Genomic DNA, 25,238 nt, shown 5'->3' on the forward strand with positions numbered 1-25,238 from the left:
GGTAAAGTTTTAGACCCGGCCGTCTACACGGAGCTAGGAAAATCGATACATGCACATATTTATATTACACAATAATCACTCGTACGCAGGAATCCTTAGTTCTATAAACATCATAAATAACCAGCTGAATATATATGCCTGTAAAGTACATATGTCTATTTTATTTAAAAAAACGTACCCGGGCCAAATGCGAAACTGGCCCCTGCCACTAAACCAGATTAAAACATTTGCACATGCGCAGCGAAACAGGAAGAGTGATTAATGATTAATTATTAATGGCAGTTAAACATGTCGGAACACAGCCCTGGAGTTTAACTCCCAAATTAAGCGTCTTGCTGTAACAGACAGGTTGTTAGGTAGGTCAATAAACTTTAGTAATTTTTCATTAAATTGTCCATAAAATGTTCATTATCTTGATATGTCTTAAAAGCGTTTTTATTACCTTTTATTTTCTTTGTGAAATCGAAAGTAGAATTTAATGATATTATTCATTTCGACATCGGGGTACTGTGTATATTTACGAATCTAAATCTATACGAAATCGTTAGACGTTAAATTTTAATTTCCAAAGTACTAGCATTTCAAACAGAATAAATCGTTGAAAAATAGTCAAAATTTTGTTTTACTGTGTAACACAATATGTCTCATTGTTTACTTTCGCCGAGTCATTACTCGAGGATATCAAGTGTAATTCTTGATGGTGTCAGATAAAATAGTTGTGACAATTTGTATGGATTTTGGGTCAAGAAGAAAAAAACTCTAGTTTCCGGATGTTTTCTGACTTAAATATGGACACTTGATTAACTCTTAAATTACAGCTCTTTATTAGATATAATATGTCCTTTGTACTCATTACGTTTGATTAAAGTACGAACTTTTTGTTTACTTTAAAGACAGCTTACTTCCTGTTGTATTGTGTGAAATATTTAAATAAGAATTTCATATTAATGTGAGGAAAAATATTTCTGTGTTGTCATCTCAAAGAAAACGAATATATTTGATGGTAGAATTATCAGATAAATTCGTAAAGCATTTTGTAAACAAATGTAAAGATAACACAAGTATATTCATTACATTCATAACCTAGTTAAAATCTTCTTTGCGGAAGCACATGCTTTTAGTTGCATTTGTTTTTTTTTCTTATCTTTTTTTTTATACAAGCTTATAAGTTAAAAAAAGATTTATCCGTAAATATGTATGTCAATATAATCACAAATATCACAGGTAGATATCACAATGGTCACACAGATAACATGATTGATACAGATATTGTTACATTATAGGAAATGGAGCTTATTAATAAGGTTAGAGACATATAATATAGTTTTGCAACTTCTTTCCTATGGGGTCCTTTGATGACAAATTTCAAAGGTAAAGAAATGTGGCTATTTACTATGATATAATTTGTATCTTATCTACCACAGACTGGACCTATCACAGAAAATTTGGATAATGAAGGTTGACATACGGATCACAGAATAGCTCCATAATACTGTACTCATTTCATAAAAAATCACTACACTAAAACAAAATAAAATCTGCATTCTCAACTTATTCCATATCTTCAAAGAGATGCTGTTTCACCTCTTTCTTGAAAGTATACTTATTTTTCATTGCCCTGAATTTGATGTAAAACCGTCTACTTGAGGCACAAAGGATTGTTTAAACTGTTACTTTTGTTATATGAGTGAGTCCTGAAGACAAGTGTAAAATTTTCATATTTTGATATGATGTACATTTCTTATAAAAGATTTTATGAATATTGTTAAGCCTAATCTGCTTTACTCTTCTGTTATCAACATTTAGTCAACCAAGATTACATAAATCTGACACTTTCAAACAAGTTGTATAATCATAACCATATATAAATATGACTACTTTGTTTTGTGCAACTTGTAGCCTGTTACGCAGGAGTTTAGATATATATAAATAATTGCTCAACCTCTTTTTGTGGGTGCGTTGAAAAAAGAGCCAGTGATGCTTCGAGGTGACGCTACTTCCAGAATTAAACAGAAATCGTTAACAAAGAAAGATGGTGACTTACTTCTTTATTTTCTGTAACAATACTAGGTCTTACTGCAATGAACGGGTATGTAGTTTCACCCAGGCATCAAATCAATTTCAAATTTGTTTGCATCAAGTCGTTTAAAGCGATGAAATAGAACCGGTACAAATAGAAAATCTCAAAGAAATAGCAACGATTTGTTTAATAGAATGTAAAATAATTATGTTGTTTGTTAACGATTATCACGCTTCCATGCATATTCTTGACATTCTTGACATTAGAGGTGAGGTAGAAAACTTGGATGTGGCGTGCGCAGAACTCATGTCAAACTAAAGTCTTCTTTCATCAAGGGACTGTACCCTGTATTTACCGTTGATAAGAAGAATTAGATATGCGAGTTTCTCCCCTTATCTACCCGTTTGGTAACATAACGTATCTTATCACCTAGCCTGAGATTCAGTCGGTGATATTTTTTGCTTTGTCATAACATACGCACTATCTTATGTGTATGAGAAAGATGCTGTTACTGGTTTAGTTTCTAACAGTAGAACAGAAACACATGAAAAATCAACAGACTGGAACCCAGGCTATTTTTCACAAATAAACAGTGTTGTTATCTATAAAAGAAAAGGAAAGACAAAATGGGAGTCCGTATAATTAATGCAAGAATTTTACAGGATAAAATATTTTCATGATCACCTCAATAATAACCAACCTTATGAAAAGATAGCTATGATGTAATTATGATCATATGAATTGTAATGATAAAAATAATCATTTCATCAGTGATATGTGATTGAAATTTTAATTAAAGACATTTAAATTGTAAAGATATCCGGATAAGAAAATTTTGATTCATCAAAAGCTTTTAAAACTCGATTTGTAACATTTAGTGCTAAAATAACATTTTGCTTCAAGGCTTTCTTTCGATTTTATTAAATGAAAGCTCATTTTTGAGTACAGGCTATGAAATGGACTAAGGCAGTCTGGCATTGTGAAAACCCAAGTTAACTTGCAGAAATTAAAACACATGTATTTACAATATACATGTAACAGTACAGAAAGAAAGAAAAATTTAAGACACCGGTCACATAATTTTAAGTACTAAAATTTTAGGTTTATCAGACCACTATCGCATTTGCATTTGCTTAATTAGTCAAGTATGATATGTTGCGCAACAGAACATCTGGTTGTATTTATCCGTATGGATAGCACACACTGCATGCAGTTATGTAAAGTCACAATTCTGTGATCAAAAGTATTCAATAATTTCCGAAAAAGTCAACGTTTTAGGATATATTTTTAGGATAGAAATATGATGATTTAATTAAACATCCAGTTCATTTTCTTTCATTTCTTTTCATCATGAAGTTTTTCTTTTTATAGCTGACCCTTATACAGGCGCGGAAACCTGCTGTGTTAACTGCAGTTTTATCATATTGTCATGCTGACAGCTACTATACTTAACACTTTGCTATTAATCAGAAACACATTACACGCTTATATATAATAAATGCTATATGATATTTTACTTTAAAATCAAAATTACTGTAATATTAAAATCTATTTTAAATAAAAAGATATCAAATTAAAAGATATATCATGTCAGGCCGTTGTTCACATTTAAACTTAGAATAGTTTTGACAATTATTTGTTCGACTGTAAACATGATAATTACAATTAAACACTCGACTCAATAGAATATTTTATATACTTCCAGTAGTGCTAAATTTATGTATTAGTCCATTATATCATATAGCAATCTGGTAATACATATAATAACAGTAAAATTAATACAGTCGTATGTTGATATAGCTGTGATTTATTCTGTTATGCACTGATCCGATTCTGATAAATAGTAATAGAAGCGAAAACCCTGTAAAAACAGTTTAGAATTCTGATTTTATTTAATTTCTATACTGAATCTGCACGTTATACTATTTTTATTTCGCACGCACTAATTTCACTTTTACAAAAATGCAATCGATATATTCTGTCAGTCACAGTAAAGCGTGGATGTACAATTTACAAAACTATAAACTGTAATTTTGGATATTTCATATCTGTTATATTCTAAGATCGAATATTTCAATGACACGTGGTTGAGACAATTTACATTTTTTGACTGTAACAATGACACATGACTGACTTTTACCGAAATACACAGTAATTTTTTACACCATTTTCTTTTTTTACATAAAATAAACGATATGTAACGCAAAATGGGATAAAGGCAATATTTTATCTTTTATTTTTAAAACAATCAGCCAAAAAACTTAACCTTTACAATGGTATTCCAGCTATAATAGTTCTAATATCTTTGCCTTTAGGCAGAGAATCTTATCAGCTAACCGAACATAACTCGGACATTTTGGGCAGAGTGGCTAAAGTGCAATTTTAGCCGTTTTTAAATGCAAATGGAAGCAAGATGCTATTGAATTACTTTGAATATTTTTATATCATCACTTTCTTTGTTTGTTATACTTTCACGTCATAACAGTGATAAAATTTGTTCCAGAGATGAAACAGTATTAAATGTCCTTTAAAGTAAGCGAAAAACGTGTTTTGCTTGCATTTTATATAGGTTATATAGGGAAATACTATGGTTGGTTTCAAATGAAATTGGAAGCAAGAAGAAATAGTGTTACATTAATAAAAAATACACCAGTGGAAAGATAAGAAAATTAATTTTATGGTAGGAACAGTGATAAATTTAAATATCAGAACAGGAAATAAGAATGGTCGAAACAAAATTTAATCCTTCTATATTTCAATGTAAATCTCAGGTCTGTCTGATATCGGAAAGTCTCTGCGGCGTCTGTTCTCGCACCCCGCTGCGGATGGCTTGATAAGACGCCTAAGAAGAAAAAAGTTGGGTATGTGGGGTTGGAGCTAATGCATTCTTAATTTTGTGGGTGAATACGCCTCATTTCTTTTCAACAGATTCAGTTTCTTTTCCAATCATTTCTGAGACAACAGAAATTGCACTTCTGGTCTGCGTTGCTATACTTCTAAAAAGAGAGGAACTAGGGGGTAAATCCTTTATACATGATTACACTGGCACTGATTGTTGCGTAGTATAATGTGCAACGTTACGAAGTAAATAAAAAACTTTCCTCAGCAAAAAGAGCGACAAAAAATTAAGGCATGATTGTTTCTGTGGGAATTACATAACTTTTTTATTTATATAAAGTTTTGCAATCGTTCGAGAATGTACAAAATCAAGTCGGTCTCGCTTTTTTTATTAACGATTTTCTTTAGTTCCGGTAATAATCGCCACTCAAAAAGTACCATAGGCTCATTTTCAGCTTACCGCAGAAAAGAGGTAGAGCTTGTGTGTTCATAGATTATATACTGGAGATTACTGAAACAGTGAAATGCCAATTTCTTTCAATTGCGAATTAAATCATAAAAATATTTTTTCAAGTACGCATTTGTTTTCAAGTTTGCTGTTGTATACAGAAGACTTCCTAAAAAGTCAATGATCTATATGATATTCTTCCATTTCGAATTTCGAGTCCATAGCATGATGTCTGCGGAACAGAAAGTGAAACAGATACACACAAGCCTTCTGACTTCCATTTCGGATACAATGGTAGAAACAGACAAAGAGTACGAGAACTTCATTATCCATATGGGTGTATACGTTGAACGTGGCCTTATTATGCAACATAAAACGTTTTTAGGAAAACTGAGCACTCTGGAGAAAAAGGCATTTCTTGGACCTGGAAATTATAAATTTCTTAAAGAAATATGTATTAAAAGCGGGAACAATTACCTGATAGACTACATAGAGACTGCTGAAAAAGAAATTATGAAGGTTCGGAAGGAATATGGAGAAGGAGGTAAATACAATTTATCTGCCTTTGGAAAAGAATTACCAATAGGTAGTTATATGATATCTGGTTCGTTACTACGTGAATGAATAAGTGCATATGTGGACTGTTCTGCAGCTTATAACGACATGAAGATAAGTTTTATTTGCTATAAATTGCTAACCTGTCAATTTAATTAATTTATTCTATTTATGCGATATATTTGTTGTAACTGTATTTTCAGAATGATTTTACAGTTAATCAGGAATCGTCCTTTGTCTTTGAAAAGATAATTTCAAATTGAAATGTTCGTATAGCCTTAACCTTATCATAATCAAGAGTCAAATAGTGTGCGTATGATGAATTGCTAAAAACATTTTCGAGACGATTTTGTCATGCCAGCTGAAAAAAAAAGCATTTTATCAGTTTCGGTGCGGGAAAAAAGGACCAACATGGTGTACTTCTGATTATTGCCTCCATATTTCTATTTCTAAAATGCTAGAAAATGATTAGATTTAAGGAGATATTTAGCATCACTCTGACAACATACTTTTGATTACAGCAGGTTATATATTTTAGTACTAGACAAATTACACAAACTATTTCAAGCTTAAAACTATGATATATGACATCAAATAAATAAACTTGATAAAATACATAACGTGAAATCTAATTCTTAAATCTACAGTGACACAATTGTCAGTGATTTAAGTGGAAAAAACAACAACAACATAATACCGACATAATTTATATAATTATTTTATACTCACTACTAATAAGTATAGCATTGTACCTCATGTAAATGTGAAGATGACCTTGTAAAGTTATTCTGACATCGATTTAAAAGTTTTATGTTTGTACTGATTCAATATAAAAATTTAGTACCTTTTGTTGGTCAAACACCTATATATTGAATGTACATGTATATGGTTGTTTGGTTAAAGGAAGTTTAGATGCAAATGATTATTTTGTCCCAGCAAAAGATGCACCAACAATCGCTTACCCTTCACAAACATGTCATTAAAACGTCCTACACATGATCACCATAAATTGTTGGCTCACATAACCTAACCTCCTAAAATTTGTGAGGGAGCTATTTCCTCAGATTTAAAGAGACTGCAATAAAACTTTATACATATCATCACGTAAAGTGTACATATACATTTTTTCTGGGACTTTGAAGAGGTAGTGGAAGCCACACCTCTTCTACTCTTTTCTCATGAAATATTTGTTTTGTTTTCTTTTGGTACTTCTCCAGCTTACATTTTCATAATTCAAAACACGGTTTTACTAGGTTTCATCTTGCCATTTCATTTCCTTTGGTACATTTTGTATGGGATGGACAGAATATCGAATTAATTTTAAATGTCGTTTGCAAAACTGTCAGGTTCCAGAAACTAACATATTTTGTGTTTTTTTTCCACTAGCCCTATCTGGATCCAAACAACTGAAGGGTGTGGATGAGTCATTAGACACTGATGATGCTACTGAAGAAGAATCAACACATATTGAGGCTAGTAATCTGCATATTGAACAACGTTACCAAGACAGTACACCTAGAAAACGGCCTACTTCAGGTAATTATAGGCGGATATATCTAAATTTCCCCTATGTCTTTCAGTATGTCTTTCCAAGTTGTTAGTTAATGAATACTTTGAATTATTTTATGACATCAACATGTTGTTTTGATTTCAGTCAAAATCAATCCTTTAAAGGATGTAGGAGTTTATGAAAAGATGATGTGCATTTGTATCAGATAATGTCAATTTATTTCAGACTTGTCTGATCTAGCCCATTCTGGGTCAAAACAAGCAAGGAATGAGTATGAAACACAAAAGGCGGAAGGGCGATGTTACCATACTAACAAAGACGTATCAACCACTATTGAACCTATCGATGTGCAGGCCCAACAACGTATGCGACAGAGTGTACATAGAAAACGGCGCTCTTCAGGTATTTTTAGGATGATTTCGATTCATTACTACTCCGTATTTTATTCTGTCTAACCGAGTGGTAATTCAGTATATTTATTGAGTGGGTGGTTAAAAGTAATAAATTATATTCAAACCAGCATTTAAAAATTGTGTCGAATTGTAACAGAAAATATCTTTCAAAATGGCGTCCAGTAGGGTACACAGTTATAAAATGAATACTTTGTTACCTTAAGATAGCTCATCTGTTTTCTTTCTTCTTTCTTGAAAAAGGCTAGATTTTGTTTAAATATAAGGGATAATATGGTCTCTCAAATAGGATACTGTATACTTTTACTTAAAGCCGGGGTTACTAATTAATGTCAACAAATCTCACATTATTTTTTATCTGAACCAAACTTATACAGAATATTTTTAGCTAAAAAGGACAAGTTTGATAGCCAGCAATTAGCCAGTATTCCCTGAGTTCTGGCAAAACAGTACAGTTTCCGATCAATATCGCAAATTGATTTACTGTGTCTTGTGACTTTAGCACATTTGTTTACAAATAATATCATGCTTTTATTTGCTGTTTGATGCTTGAAAGTCTAAACTTACAATGTTACAAGATCCATTTTACTGTTTGGCCACATTTAGAGTTGCATAGCTCTCTTTTTAAAAAATCAATGACAATGTACTTTATCAAATCATTTATACTGTAAGTGCATACTTTATAACAGATTATAAGATTTGATTTAGCACTCAAATAACAATAGCCTATTTACAATTATAATGTGTTTGTTCCAAGAAAAGAACGCCAAGTCATCCAAAAGATAATCTAGTAGTAGAGTGACTTCTAAATTTAATATATTGGAAAGCTTTGATTGCTTAAGAAACTTAAAATATTGAGAAAATTTTGACTGTTTTACTGCAACATACATCGGGAATTTGCTTTAAATTGTAAAGGAAATAGGATGTTTTCAAAGTCATACAAAAAGTATTCATGCCAATTATGCTATTATTTCTTTAGGAAGATAATATTTTGCATTTTACTGTTCAAGCTTTATTGTGGAAAGCAAGGACAGGAGTCAAAAAGGAAAGGTTGAAGTTGTAACAACATACGGTGTATAATACGTGTACAATGTAGGTTTCTTTTATGATTTCGTTTTTTTTGTAGACTCTCCTCTACTAGACACGTTTAACAGTCCTACGGAAAAACAGCAGTACAATAACTGGGTTTATGCTGGACTATTGCTTAAATGTGTTCTTCAAGTACTTTCGCCTTTCTGCAATGATATTGTAAACAAGCAGCACCGTGTGATATTAAATAACGTGAAACGAAAACACAACATTAAGAATATAGAGTGCGGCGGGTGCATCTTGTGGAACCTTCAACCAGACCACGTTCGCACAAAAAGAACCCATTGTCCGTTTGGTCAATCCAGATGTAACTGTATGTTCCCGCGGGATAAAATACCTTGTCCAAATTATGTATGTGGCGCTATATACGACGAGATAATTAAACTCCATACCCCCCAGACACCAGGACCATACTGGGAGAACACAGATATACAAAAATGGTGCACAGATCCATGGTCAATTGCTAAATGTTTCATCAGTCATGCATCTAAAAGCATATCAGACACCGACATTTCTGGAATACTACAACTAATTGGCAACAACATAGAGTTTCATAACCATATTACAGAAATGAATCGTATCACGAAGGTAAGTCTATCCAAAATAAATTTGCTAAATAGTATTTACAGAGTAAATGTAGAGAATTTTAGTACAGTGCAAATATAAAAGAAATTGAAACAGAATGCGAAACGCAATGTGATATTTCACTGGTGTGTTTACTGTGTATGCAAGTTATGTCGTATCAGCCTGAGGCCGCAGACCTAATACATATATACCACAGCCTAAGAAACTATGTGAAAATCCATGTTTATTGACTACCTGCGATATGACAGACCTCGGATCCATTACAGTGCCAGTATGAACACACAATACGAGTAACATCCGGGTGATGTCCGTTATGTCCTTTCATTTTTGATACGTAAGATAAAATGCATGCATGCTAGAACAATATTGCATGGGCTGGAATGACCGTAATAGGGCCAGTTATTTTCAATCTTGAAATGATATTGATGTATGATTGTTGTTAGGTTTCGGTTAATACCTGTTTCAGAAGGTCTGATAGTTATTTGAACATTTGAACTTAAAGCATTTGACCCATATGTACTAGACATGTAACCTGTATGTTAATATTAAGTTTTAAGCCAGTAGATTTATTCAGTTACGTCAGTGGAGAAACGCAGTAGCCCATTCCCCTACTATGGAGCTTGATGACAAGCAACTCGACATATTGTTTGAGGATATAACAACCTTATTAGAAAACGAACAGGAACTCAAGACCAGACAGGAGACGGAAGACGTTATGAAGATATTGCAAGCTGTAATTAATTTTTGCATTACTATGATGAAACTGAAGGAAATGTTTGTAAAATAACATCCCTATTTTATTTGTTAGCAAGACATAACCAAGGAATGACGTCAGATTTTTAAATAAATTTAGGTTCAAATGTTAGGGCAGACAAAAGCTCAGAAAACTGTATAGCATTGGTTAAACAATATATTTTGTTAATGATATAATAATATAATTATTATGTTCATAGATATATAGTTTATATTCATAGTATTAAAACACATTGATTGACAAATTATAAATATTTGCTGGTCCTATTTGGGCTTGAACTGTTGTCTTTATGTAAATAGTTTCACTGTATACAAGACGTATTACTTATTTAAAATGGTTAATAAAATTTTATCATTCCTTCATCTTAAAAACTAAAATTTCCATTTGATTAAAAATGTAATCATAACTGTATTGCTCGTTATCTATTAGGTGAATTGTAATTTTAGCTCAAGGAGAACCCTTTCGAAATAAACACAAAAGCTGAAACTGAAGCTGTTTCTGATGCTTTGGTGTACACAAGACAAAGTATAGAGGACATATGTCAGAGAATTGAAGATTTACAAGAATATCTAACCAACAAAACGGCAACAAATAAAGATAGAAGTTGTTCTGAACAACCGTATGCTTCCAGACGATTTGAGTCGTTAGAAACAGTATGTAATTGTATATTGTTATTGTTATTATTATATTATATTATTATTATTCTTATTATTATATACCACATTTATATAGCACTCTTTTCATATAAATACGTTCAAAAGTGCTTTATGTAAAAGCATCTATATGATGTTCAATGAAAATTGTAATTGAACTATTATACATAGCGTTTTTAATTAAAGACAAAAAGTCAGATCAAAACATATAACAAAATACAATAGCGTAAAAAATAACTGACCTATCAAAGACATCGGTTAGAGCGGAATAGAACAGAAGATTTCCTACATTTGGAACAGTTTGATGCCTGTGAAATGCATCACAGCATACAAACCTTCCCGGATGATTAGGTCAAATTCCCACCAAAACGGTCCGGAGAACATCTATGATACATCCCACAGAATAAAACACTGTTCATATTATTCTGTCACACTATGGTTATTGATTAGAGTTATCGATTGGCAGGCACAGTACTTGCATTATTCTATCAGGTAATTAGAGAGATTAGTTCCCAAAGAACTGAATGAAATAGTGCGTCTTTAGCGCTTTTTTGAAACTTTGTATTTTGTATTAGTCATATAGTTCTGACATACTGAAAATCCTTTCAGCTGCGTATCTTTATTACTTTATATTCTTATTTCAAATAGTAACACACTTGCAAAGGACATAATTTTATAACCCAGGCCAACAACTGGAAGGAGACACAATCGGCTATTTGACCGCCATAGATGCATGGCGTAATTTTTGACGTCAGTTTACTCTGTGTCGTCGCATTAAAAAGTTCATTTACGCCGATAGTTCGTATGATTAAATGATTTCAACAATCGTTAATGTGTTTAGATATATTATAAACAACTTATTAAATGATATGCCTTACGTGTTTTACACGCCTTTGTGCAAATACAGATTCATTTGTCCAGATAACCACTAAAGGCACGGCGTTTAATAAGTGTATAGTATCATATCGTAAATATATGCGCACTTGAACAGTTCCTATAAAAGCTATTATTTTACAGTCAGAAGTACTGGATTTTACAAAGGAAGTAATGCTTTATGAAACTATATGCGATATTATTATTATTAAATACGTAATTATACTGCACATTAATTTTCCATTTCGAGAGAGAAAAGATGTATGTTTAATAACTTGAAATAAGATACTGTATGTGGCCGGTCTAAAGGATAATTACTGTGTCTTAAAGACATGATATATATGCTTTTTTATTTCTCCGTTTTTGACTGAATAATTTTGAAGATTTTTCTGCTCCTTTTGTGACCCCTCGCTCTCAGGAATTGGCCAACGTGTGCAATGTACTAGTACTACAAAATATTACGGGGCTATGCACGGTTCAATATTCAACCATGTATATATTTAGAAAACAATATTGTTGATTTTTCTTTTATACGCCCGTTTTCGAAGAAACAGACTTATTATAGCATGACGCGTACGTCTGCTGATCTGACCGCCTCGGTAGCCTAGTGGTAGAGCGTCCGCCTCGAGTGCGGAAGGTCGTGTGTTCGATCCCCGGCCGCGTCATATCAAAGACGTAAAAGAATTGTACTAGTAACTTCCTCGCTTGACGCTCAGCATTAAGAGGATAGTGCTAGGACTGCTCAGCCCGGTGTCAGTACAATGTGACTGGGTGGGGTATCATGCCACGTGTCTACGGCGTGATATTCCAGTGAGGCAACGCTATAAAGTTGGGCATTGTGCTCACTGCTACAAGTAGACACCGTCGTTTACATGACTGAAAAATTGTTGAAAAAGACGTTAAACCCGAACACACACACACACACTGTCTGTCTCTCCGTTATATTTCATGTTCGATGCATAACTTGATAACCATTCAGTTTATTGACTTTAAACTTGGCATAAAAGTAGATGTCTTTAAACGATATGCAGATTGCATTAACTTGGTCAGTAGGTCAAAGGTCAAGGTCACAAATGGTCCTCAAAGGACAAATATGACTTCGAATCATAACAATAACTATTCAAGATATTGACATCAATTTTGACACACAGGTAGGTTGCAATGAAAGAATGTGCAAAGCGTATGAATCAGATTGGTATGCCAAAGGTTAAGGTCACAGCAAGGTCAAATTTGTCCAAAATTTCGTCATATTTTGTGTCCAGAGTGTAACTTAATAACCATTCTTCAAACTTGGCATACAGGTAGATTGCGATGAGACGATCGGATGTGCAGAGTGCACGAACTTGGTCGGTAGGTCTTATTTCAAGTCACAAGTTCAAATGTCAAATCTGTCTTTGTATTTACGTGTCAGAGCAATATATGTAATATTTATAACATTGTCGATTCTCTTAAAAAAATTATAAAATAGATGAACACTTACTTCCACCTTAACCCAAGTTTACTTTAAGACATCGGAGCATTCTAAGTATGTTTTAGTTCCAGCAGACAAGGCCAACAATTTTATTCCGCCTACATTATATTTATTTTAATGAAACGAATTAAATAGCACTAAAGCCTATTGATATCCTATTGATATCATCAAATGGTAACCTCACCAAGGTGATGTGTAAAACGTACAACCAAGGTCACTAGGTCAAAGGTTAAGATCATAAATGAAAGTTAACTAGCTTAACTTCGTGTCCGTTCCATATCTTCTAAACCACTGGAAAGATTTTAATAGAACTAGCAATAACTGTTAACCTCACCCAGGCAACTTGCACTGTGCACAATGCAGATAATAAGATTCGGGGTCAAGGCCACGCTTACAGGTCAAAGATCAAATAGCTCTAATTTTTGTAAGCTCCATCTACTTAACCACTGAAAGCATTTTCATAAAAAGTAGCATCTGTTAACCTCAACAAGACAACTTGTAGTCTAACATTGTCTCGGTTCGATAGGTCCAAAATCAAGGTCACACACGAATGTCTCATGTTATAAATGCTCACAAACCTTTGCTTTCCCTATATCAAATCGGCTTATTCGCCTTTAGTTCACACAGCTCTAGTTTATCATATTTATGTTTTCATTTACAATAACGTCGAATGTGTACCATGTCAAACACCGCTAACTATTAAACATATTTTAATCGACTGTGTGGACTTTGCTACACAACGCAGTACATGACGTTCAGTCTTTGAAAGAGTTATTTGAAAACGTTTCAGTCGGAGATATTTTTAAAGCAGATAGGGATTTATAAAAAAATCTAACATTTCATATTTTTATTTACATCTTTTTCAATATTATTATGTTTGCAGCTTATATTTTAACACATTCGTATATACATTTTTACATCATTGATTTTAGATATGCTTTACATTTTTACATGGATGATTTTATATATGCTTTACATTATGTAGTGCACTTGACATTTTACATGGATGTTTTTAGGTATGTTTTACATTTTTAAAGAATGTTTATGCTTTACAGTTGGCGTTTGCAATGTGGCTTCTTCTCGGCGATATATGACCATTTTGTGTCGATTCGCCGTAAAACCCAACTCACTTGCTCAAGAAAGCTCTACTTCGTCTTTATAATGTGAACAATTCAGTGTATTCACTGTGCTGTATATTTTGAAAAGCAATGTTTCATGAAATATAAAATTTCGAAAAGAACATTTGCATGAGGAAACGTAACCCAAACACATAACTATCATGCGCAAACACACAATTTGCTTTGGTGGAATTTGTAAGCATTATTATTTATGATTTTTATTTCTTGTAGAGAGTCAGACAGCTGGAGCGTGAAATGGAAGGCCTGAAACAGGCCGAAATAAAGCAGTTAACAAATGCTGAGGCAATTCTAGGTAATTAGATATAAGAAAATTAAGGCGGTATTTCTCACGATGGCTTTGAAACTTATTTTCTGACATATAACATATTATGAAAACATAAGCATAAGTCTATTTTACTATTTTTCCATTTTAAATAGAAAAAACGTTTGTGATGGGGTACCGTAGGTAAACTACCTGAATTATAAAACTTTATACTGAACAACATTTAAGTACATATTAACCCGTGGTGTCAAAAGCACAGGACTTTTTTTAAATGCAGAGGTGGCCCGGGTTCGATTCTCAACTTGGGCATGTTTTCCTTTCTTGATATGACATTTTTGAGATAAGTTTATAAACAAAAGCTCATATTGTAATCTTCACCGCATGACCAAACGAAAGATCATTTTAAGCTGAAATCTAGAGGTCAATGCATCAATGGCTACAGTGATATCTAGATTTGAATACACGTACTTATCTCTAATCTTATATTTCATGCAATGTTATTTCAAACAAAGCTTTTTTATTTAAATTTGATCAGAAAATAAAATTTGTTTACAACGTACTGTGTGTTGAAATATATATTTTCTTTCTCACGGATTTTTTAATGATTGTACATATCAATTCTTTATTTTGCGCACATCGTTTTAATTCAGATAAAAGGTTGCCAAGAGAACTCAAAACAGACCCATTCACAAGACAACTTTATAACAAAGCACTTCAAAATGATAGCTCGAAAGAAAAAAGCATAAAAGTAATGGTAATAGGGTGTTATAAACATGGTAAGACGTCATTAGTCAGAAGACTTCTTGGACAGAAATTAGACGATAGAGCGCCTACAAATGGAATAGAAGTTCATAGATGTATTGCAAAGCCTAATGGTGAATGGAAAGAAGTGAAGACAGAAGAATCAGAAAGAAAATTCTTCAGACAACTTTCAAAACAAACGCCGGAAACAGAAGATCATGAAAGTACTCCTCATAAAATACTACCAAATCAAGAAACTAGTACTAAATCCAGAAAGGAAAAATGTGTACATGACTATGACAGAGAATATTCATTATCTGCCTCTGACGCATCTGCCACAAAACAGTCAGAAAATATTTTTCAGAAGTTCAAGAACGAGTTCCAAATGTCTTTTGATACCAAAGGTAATTTAAACGACATTATAGATTTAAGCATCTTAGATTTAAGCGGTAAGTTTACATATTATGCAACGCATCAGATATTGCTTTCAACACGCGCTGTATATATCTTAGTAATTAATCTGAAAGACGATCTAAATGAAATTTTGACTTACACTGATAATCCCGGTGAAACACATACAAAATCATTGCGAGAATACATTTCATTTTGGGTTAATTCAATTCACACCTTCGTTGGCACAGAAGATGGATATTTCCCGCCAATATTTTTAGTGGGTACACATAAAGATGAAATAGATATTGATGACAGCAAAGTGTTTTCTGAAATTAGGAAAATGTTTAAGAACAATCCTGCCTTAAACCATCTACAAATGAAAACATTTTCCGTTTCAAATACTAACACTGAATTATCAAAGGCAGATTTTATTTCTGTACGGTCTCTAATAATCGAAGTCGGAAAACAACAGCCCATGACCTACTTTTAGAATTCTTGCAGGGCCATCATATTATAGCAAACGTTCAAAAATATGACGAACATAATTCTACCATTGTTCAAAGTGCAGGATACTATATTGCTCCGAGTTTTTTGAAGTCGTCGGTTAGAAGTAATAAAATAAAAGCCTTTCTTAAAGGAAAGAATACATCTAACGTATCTCTGAAATATGGACGTATTTCCCAAAAGGTCTTACCTATATTATTCAATAAGATACTTGCAGCATTGGTTGGCAAATGGCCTATTAGCAACTTGGATGAAATTCCTTTGATCTTTGACAATTTTGTTGCTTGTGAGCCTCAGCGGGATCACGCGGTTTTACTGATTCTAGCAGAAAATGGGATAGAATTACTCACGGTTAGTTTTCTTAAGAAAGTTGTTAGTTCTAAAATCTGTGATGATTTTCGAAGGTTTGTTGAACAAATTATGAAAGAAGAAATATATGAACTTCGTTTCAAAAATGTTCAGCAAAACAAAGAACTTTTTTCTGTGTCCGTAAGGTGTAGACATTCCTTTCATAAATATAGGGGAAACAAATGTACATTTGCCCTTCATGAGATAAAAAGCAGCGATACAGCCATCCCATGTCCAGACAAAAGAAATCATGAAATAAAACATGAATACATTTCACAGTGGTTTCCAGACACAATGATTACAATGCCAACACGTATTCAAACAAGAAGACTTAATGCTAACGAATACAGCAAACTGGCTGTAAAATTTGGGAGAAATTGGCAACAATTTGCAAATACGTTAGGGATAAACAATGAGGTAGTTGAGCAGATAGAAATTGATAACTTTTCAGAGCAATTTAGAATATATCAATTATTCTTGAAATGGGATGAAAAGGAAGGTGAAAATGCCTCTTTTGGTAAATTAGTACAGACCGTTTTACAAACACCGGGTTTATTGGTGGACTTGGATGAGATAAAAAACTTTATGAACGACTTATAAAAATTTAGCGGGAAAACAATATCTGTGTATATTTAGTGGACAAGACAAATTTGTGAAGAATTCAAAAGCGAGCTATATTGTTTTCATTTTAACTGGAAAAGTGCATATATTGATGTCTTTGCAAAATACTACAAAAATTGTTGTTTAAAAATCAAAATATTTTAGCGATTTGTTTTCTTTCATGCTATAAAATTATGTTTCTTTCAACCAATATGTTACGGACATGAAAGTTTAGCAACTATTAGGAAGTTTAATGCTTGACGTGATTTGGTGCCAAATTCCGATGTAGAAATGTGGGAAGGCTGTGGAAACGCAAAATGATACATCTCTGCTAAATGATTTAATTTACGTTAAATGATACAAAATGAAGCTCCCTAAACATTATTAAGCTAACGCTAAATGATACAACACTTTTGCGTCCCTGATACTAAACGTTGAAGATAATAGATAATAATTTTAAATCAGGGAATTAGGATATGTTTTTACATTTGGTTATTATTTCGCCAAATTTCACGAATTGTTACTGGAAAAAAATGAACATAGATTGGTATGTTCTCTGTTAAATAACCATATACATTATCACAAATGTATTTTCCTGGAGTATTTGCCAACATATATATCTGTAAATGAGACACACAGTGACATTTATTTAATCTTTATACAATCTCCACGACTTAGTGGTAAATAATTATCTCAACAGTACATAGCTATTTAGAGCCTTTCAAAGTTTCAGTGCATCACTGCCACAGTAACTTAGGCAACCTGAATACAATTTAAACAAAAAAATTCAAGTATTGAAGTGTGCATTACTCTTTCGACTGTAACTATGTAACCAGTTAACCAGTGTTTGTCTTATCTTCAGCACAGAGTCAATACAATAATATCATTCAGTTGCACTCATAAGTGGCCATTTTGACGTTTGCTTTTTAGCTCACCTGAACCAAAGACTCAAGGTGAGCTTGTGTTACCGCTTAATTAATGTCCTTTGTCCGTCGAGCGTCGTGTGTCAACAATTTAAAAAAAAAAATCTTCCTCAAAACCACTGGGCAGATTTACATCAAACTTTACAGGAATGATCCTTTGGTAGCCACTTTGAAAACTGCCCAAAGAATTGAAATCCATACAGAACACTGGTTGCCATGGCAACCGAAAGGTAAAACGTTAATAATCTTCTCGTCCAGAACCACAGGTCATAGGGCTTTTGTATTTGGTATGTAGCATGATCTTGTGTTCCCCTACCAGGATAATTCAAATTATCCCCCTAGGACCAAATATGGCTCCGCCCTGGGGATCACGTGGTTTACATAGACTTATTTAGGGAAAACTTTAAAAATCTTCTTGTCCAAAACCACAGGATCTAGGATTTGATATTTGGTATGTAGCATCATCTTAAGGTCCTCTACCAAATTTATTCAAATTATTCCCCTAGGGTCAAATGTGGCCCCGCCCTGGCAGTCATATGGTTTACATAGACTTATATTGGGAAAAAATTCAAAATCTTCTGGTCCAAAACAACAGGACCTAGGGCTTTGATATTTGGCATGTAGCATTATCTAGAGGTCCTCTACCAAGATCTATCAAATAATCCCCCAAGGGTCAAATATGGCCCCGCCCTGGGGGTCACATGTTTTATAAATAAAATCTGGAAAGTAGATCCCTCGGAAGCACCGAGAACAAGGCAAATAGTGAAAATTGCAGACTCGGTTTGATTGAGTCTGTTCATGGGCAGTAATGGAAAAAGCAACACTGCCCACGCCCCCTAGCACCGGCTTAAGCAGACTTATAAAGACTTATTTAGGGAAAAACTTTGAAAATATTTTTGTCTTAAACTACAGGGCCTAGGGCTTTGATATTTTGTATGTAGCACCATTTATTGGTACTCTACCAAGATTGTTCAAATTATGCCCTTAGGGTCAAATATGGCCCCACCCAGTGGGTCACGTGATTTAGACTTTTATAGGAAAATGTTTTAAAAATCTTCTTGTCTGAAACCACAAGATCTAGGCCTTTGATATTTTGGTCCCAAATTTTACATAGATATAGGAAAAAACTTTTAAAAATATTCCTTTCTGAAAGTTTAAGGCCTAGGCCTATGATAGTTTGTTTGTATCATTGCCTAGTTGATCTCTAACAAAATTGTTCGAATTATTCCCCTGTGGTGAAAAGAGGCCCCGTCTCGGGGGTCACTTGTTATATGAGTTATATAGGAAAAAATACTTGAAATAATTATAAGATCATATTTCATAGACTGTTTAATTATAATTACCCAAAGACCCCATAAGGGGTCACACGACTGTGACCTTGACCAACTGATTTACTTTCTTGCTGTTTAGATACAGCCTTGACATTTGGATGAAATGTACAGTTGTGCACACCGATCTGAAAAACTTTCAGGGATCATGAATGTGATCTACTGACCTACTTTCTTGTTTTTTGAGATACAGCCTTGATATTTGGATGACATGTACAGTTTTGCACCCCGGTCTTAAAACTGACTTTCAGTGACCATGATTGTGACCTGCTGACCTACTTTCTTGTTTTTTAAGATACAGCCTTGAAATTTGTATGACATGTACAGTTTTGCATACCAATCTTAAAACTGACTTTCCCTGACCATGAATGTGACCTACTGACCTACTTTCTTAATATTTTAACATCAATTAGCCATATGAAACATGTAGCTCATATAACCTAGGTGAACGATCCAGGGTAATGATAACCCCCTTGTTTTACATCTTGACGTTAGCTGTTAATCAATATTTTGCTTGTGGTGAATATCATATTTTATTCTTTTCTTGGAATTTCAATGTCGTATGAGTATTTTGAACGTTCGTTCTAACCAGAAAAATTATAATATCTATACTGATGTTTATCTCGAATAGCGATACAAAATCTCGGCAACAAGAAAGACTGCAGGCGCTTGTACAGTTGGCGTTCGGAACTTCCGTTCATGGCTGAGGGTAAAAATGCCCAAGCCAGGCCAGGTCAGGCCATTACATAACCCTTTCGCATTTACTTTCAAGTACGGTAGTTATGTTTTATGTTAATATGCAAACAGTATTTAGCCGTTTGCAAGCCGAAAAAAAATGGAGGAATCCTAACCGGACGTAATCGGACGACAGGATTCTTGTTTATCTCAGAAGGGAAAAATTGATAGTAACTGTCTTCATAAACCTGATCTTTTTCTAGGTATGAGTGTCATGGTCTAGGGTGGAATTAAAAGGGAGAAGAACTGACCTTGATATCAGGGGGATTTGATCGCTCAGCGTTATGCGAATCAGGTATTTCATCCTGTGGGAAGTCAATTTCTTAAATAGCACCGTGGAATTTATATGTACGATAACGCTAGGCCAAAAGTAGCTGCCCAGAAAAGGAGATTTCTAGCAGGATAAAACGTTATTGCCATGGCCCGTGCATTCCCCAGATAGTAATTAGGAATCCTTTAGAGTGAAAAGTCAGAAAATATCACGTTTCGAACAACCTATCATGGAAATGCTCTTCTGTTTGAACTGAGAAGGATTCCAAATGATATCATAAAACTTTGTATCAGGTCAATGCCGTCTCATTTATTGTCAGTATACGTGAAAGAGAATGATAAAACTACTTATTTGCTAGTCTTAGGAGTACAGCTACAGTTTCCTGGCTACTTTCTTTCACATCTGCTAGTTTTGAAATCAAGCGACTCCTACTTTATTAAAATTAAATTAACATTTTCGCATGAAAAATGGTATAATCAACCTTTAACCCTTGTCATGCCAGACACGAATGATTTTGCCTTTGCGACTAGTGCAGATCATGCTCAGACCGCATGGAAGTTTGCACTGTCCATCATTCAGTAAGTAACATTTTGGTATGCACCCTTTCTGACAGTTAATGGTACAGTCTAAATAGAAAAATCGACAAGTTCATTGTAGAAATTTAGCAGGGTCAGGGTTTTGTACTTTTGACTGAGCATATTTTACTATTATAGTCATATTATTGATACAAAATGTTATGTTGCCTGATTGCGTTCTATGCTTTCAAATGATTTTGTTTTCAAAGATTTTATAAACTTTAAAACATCGTTTGGTGACAACTTTTATGTTGTTGTTTTTTCATAACACCATAAATTTTAAAAGTTAAAATCATTTTTTATATAAGTAAATGTTGTTTTTACAGCTCAGTAAATATAACCCATACTGTCAGCATATCGTCTGGCAATCTCCTTGTGATAGTTCCAGAGCTGACGATGGCCTGCTACCGACTCCCATCCGTCGTTAAATCTCTTGTGCCATTCGGAAATATCTGCCGAGATCTGCCGAGACTTATATTTGTTTTAATTTCATAGATCCTCTTAGTGTCTGAATCTACATACAAAAAAGAAATTTGAAACCATGCCAGTATTCGTCAGTTCCGACTTGGGTGGTTCCAATACTCTCGCTTCGATAGCTTTGGGTATTGGTTAATCATGCCTTCTTTTTTAAATTTTTATCCTTTGTCTGTAACATGCTGGCTCCATAACCTCATACCACTTTTTAGCTCACCAGGGTGAGCGGTGAGCTAAAAGTATAGGTGGATGGTCCGTCGTTTGCGTACTCATTTTCACTTAAAAACTTCTCATTTGGATCTAACGGTCGTTTTCACCAAACCTGGTCAGTAGCACCCTGGCATGGCCCTTTATCAAGTTTGTTCAAACGGTTCACCTCATTTATGGGTCGACAAAGCTAGAAATAGTAAAAGCTTTAAAACACTTCGTATTTTCATCACATTTGGTCTGTAGCATCATTATAAGGGCCTGTCACAAGTTTATTCAAATAGGGGCACTTGGCCGCAAGAGTAAAAATCAAAATATCTTTAAACGACCGCTTAAATGATTTTCATCAAACCTTATCTGTAGCATCAGATTATAAGATCATCTCCCAGTTTTGTTCAAATGGAGGCACTTGGTCCGTTTTTGGGGTCGCTGAAGCCAAACATTAGGACTACTTTAAAACGACTTTATCTCAAGAACTGCTGGAAGAATCTTCATGAAAGTCGGCCTGTAGAATCGTTATAAGGTCCTCTCATAAGTTTGTCGAAATGCAGGCACCTGGTCCCCTTTTTTGGGCAGCTAGAACTAAATATAGAATGCCTTTAAAATGTTTTTTTCTCACGAACCACTCGCTGTGTCTTCATCAAATATGATCTTGAGCATTATTATAAGGTCCTCTCCCAAATGTGTTCTTTTAGGAGCCACTAGAACTAAAGATATAAATGCCTTTAAAAGACTTCTTCTCATGAATCACTAAATAGATCTTCTGAATCATAAAATTTGATCTGTAGCATCAATATAAGGTCCTCTCCCATTTTTTTTTATCAAATGGAGGCATTTGGCCCCTTTTAGTCCCTTTGAGTGAAAATTAAAATTACCACAAAACGATTTCTTCCCATGAACCGTTAGAAGGATCTTCATCAAAATGTGTTTGTATCTTTATTATAAGGTCTTCTCCCAAATTTGTTCAAATTTGGGCACGCGGTCCCTTTTACGGGCCACTAGAACTAAAAAATGATTTAAAACAAGAAATATCTTTAAAAATGATAGTCGGCGAATTGTAATAAGGAAAGAAGTTTATGAATTTTTCATCTAACATTCATCTTTCATCTAACATTTTTCAAATTGCAAAACTAAACACTGCACTTATACAATTTAAATGGTTCTCTTTTAATTTTTTCGCAAAGGTTTCGTAGGGTTGCAATTTTGTTTCGTTTATCCTTAGACGAATAATTACAACAGTAGTTCGATAAAGATTCATGAAGCGGTTCATGAGAAGAGGTCATTAAACGTGTTTATATTTTTAGCTAAATTGGTCCCTATCCCCATTTGTAACAAAATAGCAGGAGACCTTACGATATTGTTACACATCGAGTTTGATAAAAATCCATTACATTTTAGTGGTTAATGCGAAGAAAGGCATATCTACTTTTAGCTATAGTGGTCCCTAATAGGGCCCAAGTTCCTATATAAATAAATTTGGAAGAGGACCTTATAATGATGCTCCAGACCAAGTATGACAAAGATCCACCAAGCTGTTCATGAGACGCTGTATAAAGGCATTTCTAGTTTTAGCTCTAGCAGCCCCTAAAAGGGGTCAAATGTCCCAGCTGAACAAAGTTGGCTGCGGGCCTAATAAAGATGCTACAAATCAAGTTTGATTAGAATACATGAGAAAAATCAATTAAAGGATTTTTTTTATTTATTATTTTTATTTATTTCTAAAATAGGACAACTGATCCCGCTTTAACAAATAGTATATTCGCTATTCATGAATCTTTGGACAATGACGTCACACCTATAAAAAAGTGAAGGTCAAGCAAAACATACAATTGCAATTATTTCAATATTTCTGTTTCATAAGAAAAGTTTGACCGTAGTCATATCACATAGATAAACTGTATGCAGCGTACCTTCATTTCAGTGTAATGAGATTCAGTCATTATATAGCATATATATAATAAAACAGATTTCAACTGAGTTCAATATTTGCATACCATACTTAAGAGAAATATTCATGTATAATAAATCAGTTAAATAATATAAAACCAATATATCAAAGCAAACAAGTACTCATTTTAATATGCAATCTGGATAAGTCACAAAAGCAAGAAATATTTTCATATACAGACTACAATTGTAACAAGGAAAATCTTTTAAAAGTGCATTTCTCTACATAAAAGACTCTTATCACACCCTTATTCATGTGATACACAGACCGTATTCAGCCCTTTCTTTAATTTGATATATGTTGGTATTTAAACAGGTTTTTATCATATTTATTAAACTTACTTATCATTTTGAGATATATCAATATTCTCGCTAAATATACTGAGCCAAAGTTAGCTTTAAAACTGTGAACAGCGTCGTTTAGGATAAACGCTTTGTCTACATTTCACTCAGCGTAGCACATTCAACAGAGTGAAAGAAATTGACATTCTCGTCCAATCAGGCAGAGTGTTGCATAAATCTTCCACTTTGATAAATTATCTATAATGCGTTATCAAGTAGTTTGATTCGCAAACTGAAGTCACGTGGCATAGGTAACGAAAACGAATTTAGACGGCGTCGCCGAAAAAGTTCTACTCATGAACCGCTTGATGGATCTTCATCAAACTTGGCCTGTAGCATCATTATATGGTCTTCTCTCGCATTTGTAAAAATCGTGGCAGTCGTTGAGCCATTTGGGCCTCTTGTCTATCCAGTTTTATTTGGTCTGCCCATTGTTTTCTCGGTTAGAACAAACCCATTATTTTATCTGGGGACAACGAACAGCTTTTCATGGAATTGCACTCTGTACATCATTGATTGACATATGAATACACCTAAAGGATGTCTGTCTTTAAATATTTATTTCGGTACACTCAACCCGGGGCTAGAGGGCGTTGACGAAAGCTCGGTTTTCTACCATCTACATGTTCAATCAAACCGAGCCTGCAACAGTTAATTGATGTCGTTTTGGGCGAACTCTGGTTTTCCGCTATTTTTATTTTAGTACGATTAGAGATGAAAAAATTTAGCAGACATTACAGTTTTTTTGATATACCACCTTAAAATGTCCTTGATTTTCCATATAGGCTTTGAAAGTAAAACGCTAGTCCACGTAATTTACTTTCATAAAAGTGTTTATTACTTGTCATAATAATTAAAAGTTTTCCTTGTATTTCGGTTTAATCGTTTAGTCCTCATCAGGTATTACTGGAAGTCGTATGGCACCAGATAAAAGTCATGACCACCGTAGTATTTTAAAAATATTCGTCACCATTCAAGAGAATTGTCGTGATATTTATATGATAGCCTCGTAACTTGTTTTAAGCTGTTACATTGATGAATTTGACAAATTAACTATTTTAATGGACATTTGATTAGTAAACGAAACGATTTGTTTTGGGCATGCAGTAGTGTATTTTATAATAAGAGACGCAAAGTAGTTTTTGTAATCTAAAATTCATATTTTCATTTGTAAATTTTATTTAACATACTTTCAAATGTTTGTCTCATTGATATTTTTTCTTTTTCGTTCCATTTATCACTA

The 25,238-nt window shown here is 33.7% G+C and overlaps 1 protein-coding gene across 2 annotated transcripts; it reads left to right on the forward strand.

Annotated features, from left to right (window-relative positions):
* Positions 1 to 209: 209 nt before the first annotated feature.
* On the forward strand, positions 210 to 17,354 carry LOC123531415 (uncharacterized). 2 transcript variants are annotated; one of them, XM_053532861.1, is made up of 9 exons: positions 210 to 356; positions 5,524 to 5,850; positions 7,248 to 7,397; positions 7,597 to 7,773; positions 8,908 to 9,458; positions 10,030 to 10,188; positions 10,656 to 10,862; positions 14,556 to 14,637; positions 15,258 to 17,354. In XM_053532861.1, exons 2-9 carry the CDS (start codon positions 5,532 to 5,534, stop codon positions 16,229 to 16,231), a joined length of 2,619 nt encoding a protein of 872 aa, XP_053388836.1. In that variant the 5' UTR covers positions 210 to 356; positions 5,524 to 5,531; the 3' UTR covers positions 16,232 to 17,354. The 2 variants fall into 2 exon arrangements, with proteins under 2 accessions (XP_053388836.1, XP_053388837.1); XM_053532862.1 differs by having other exon boundaries at positions 219 to 356; positions 5,531 to 5,850.
* The last annotated feature ends 7,884 nt before the right edge of the window (positions 17,355 to 25,238 follow it).

This window comes from Mercenaria mercenaria, unplaced genomic scaffold (assembly GCF_021730395.1).
Source record: "Mercenaria mercenaria strain notata unplaced genomic scaffold, MADL_Memer_1 contig_1823, whole genome shotgun sequence".
Taxonomy (NCBI): domain Eukaryota; kingdom Metazoa; phylum Mollusca; class Bivalvia; order Venerida; family Veneridae; genus Mercenaria; species Mercenaria mercenaria.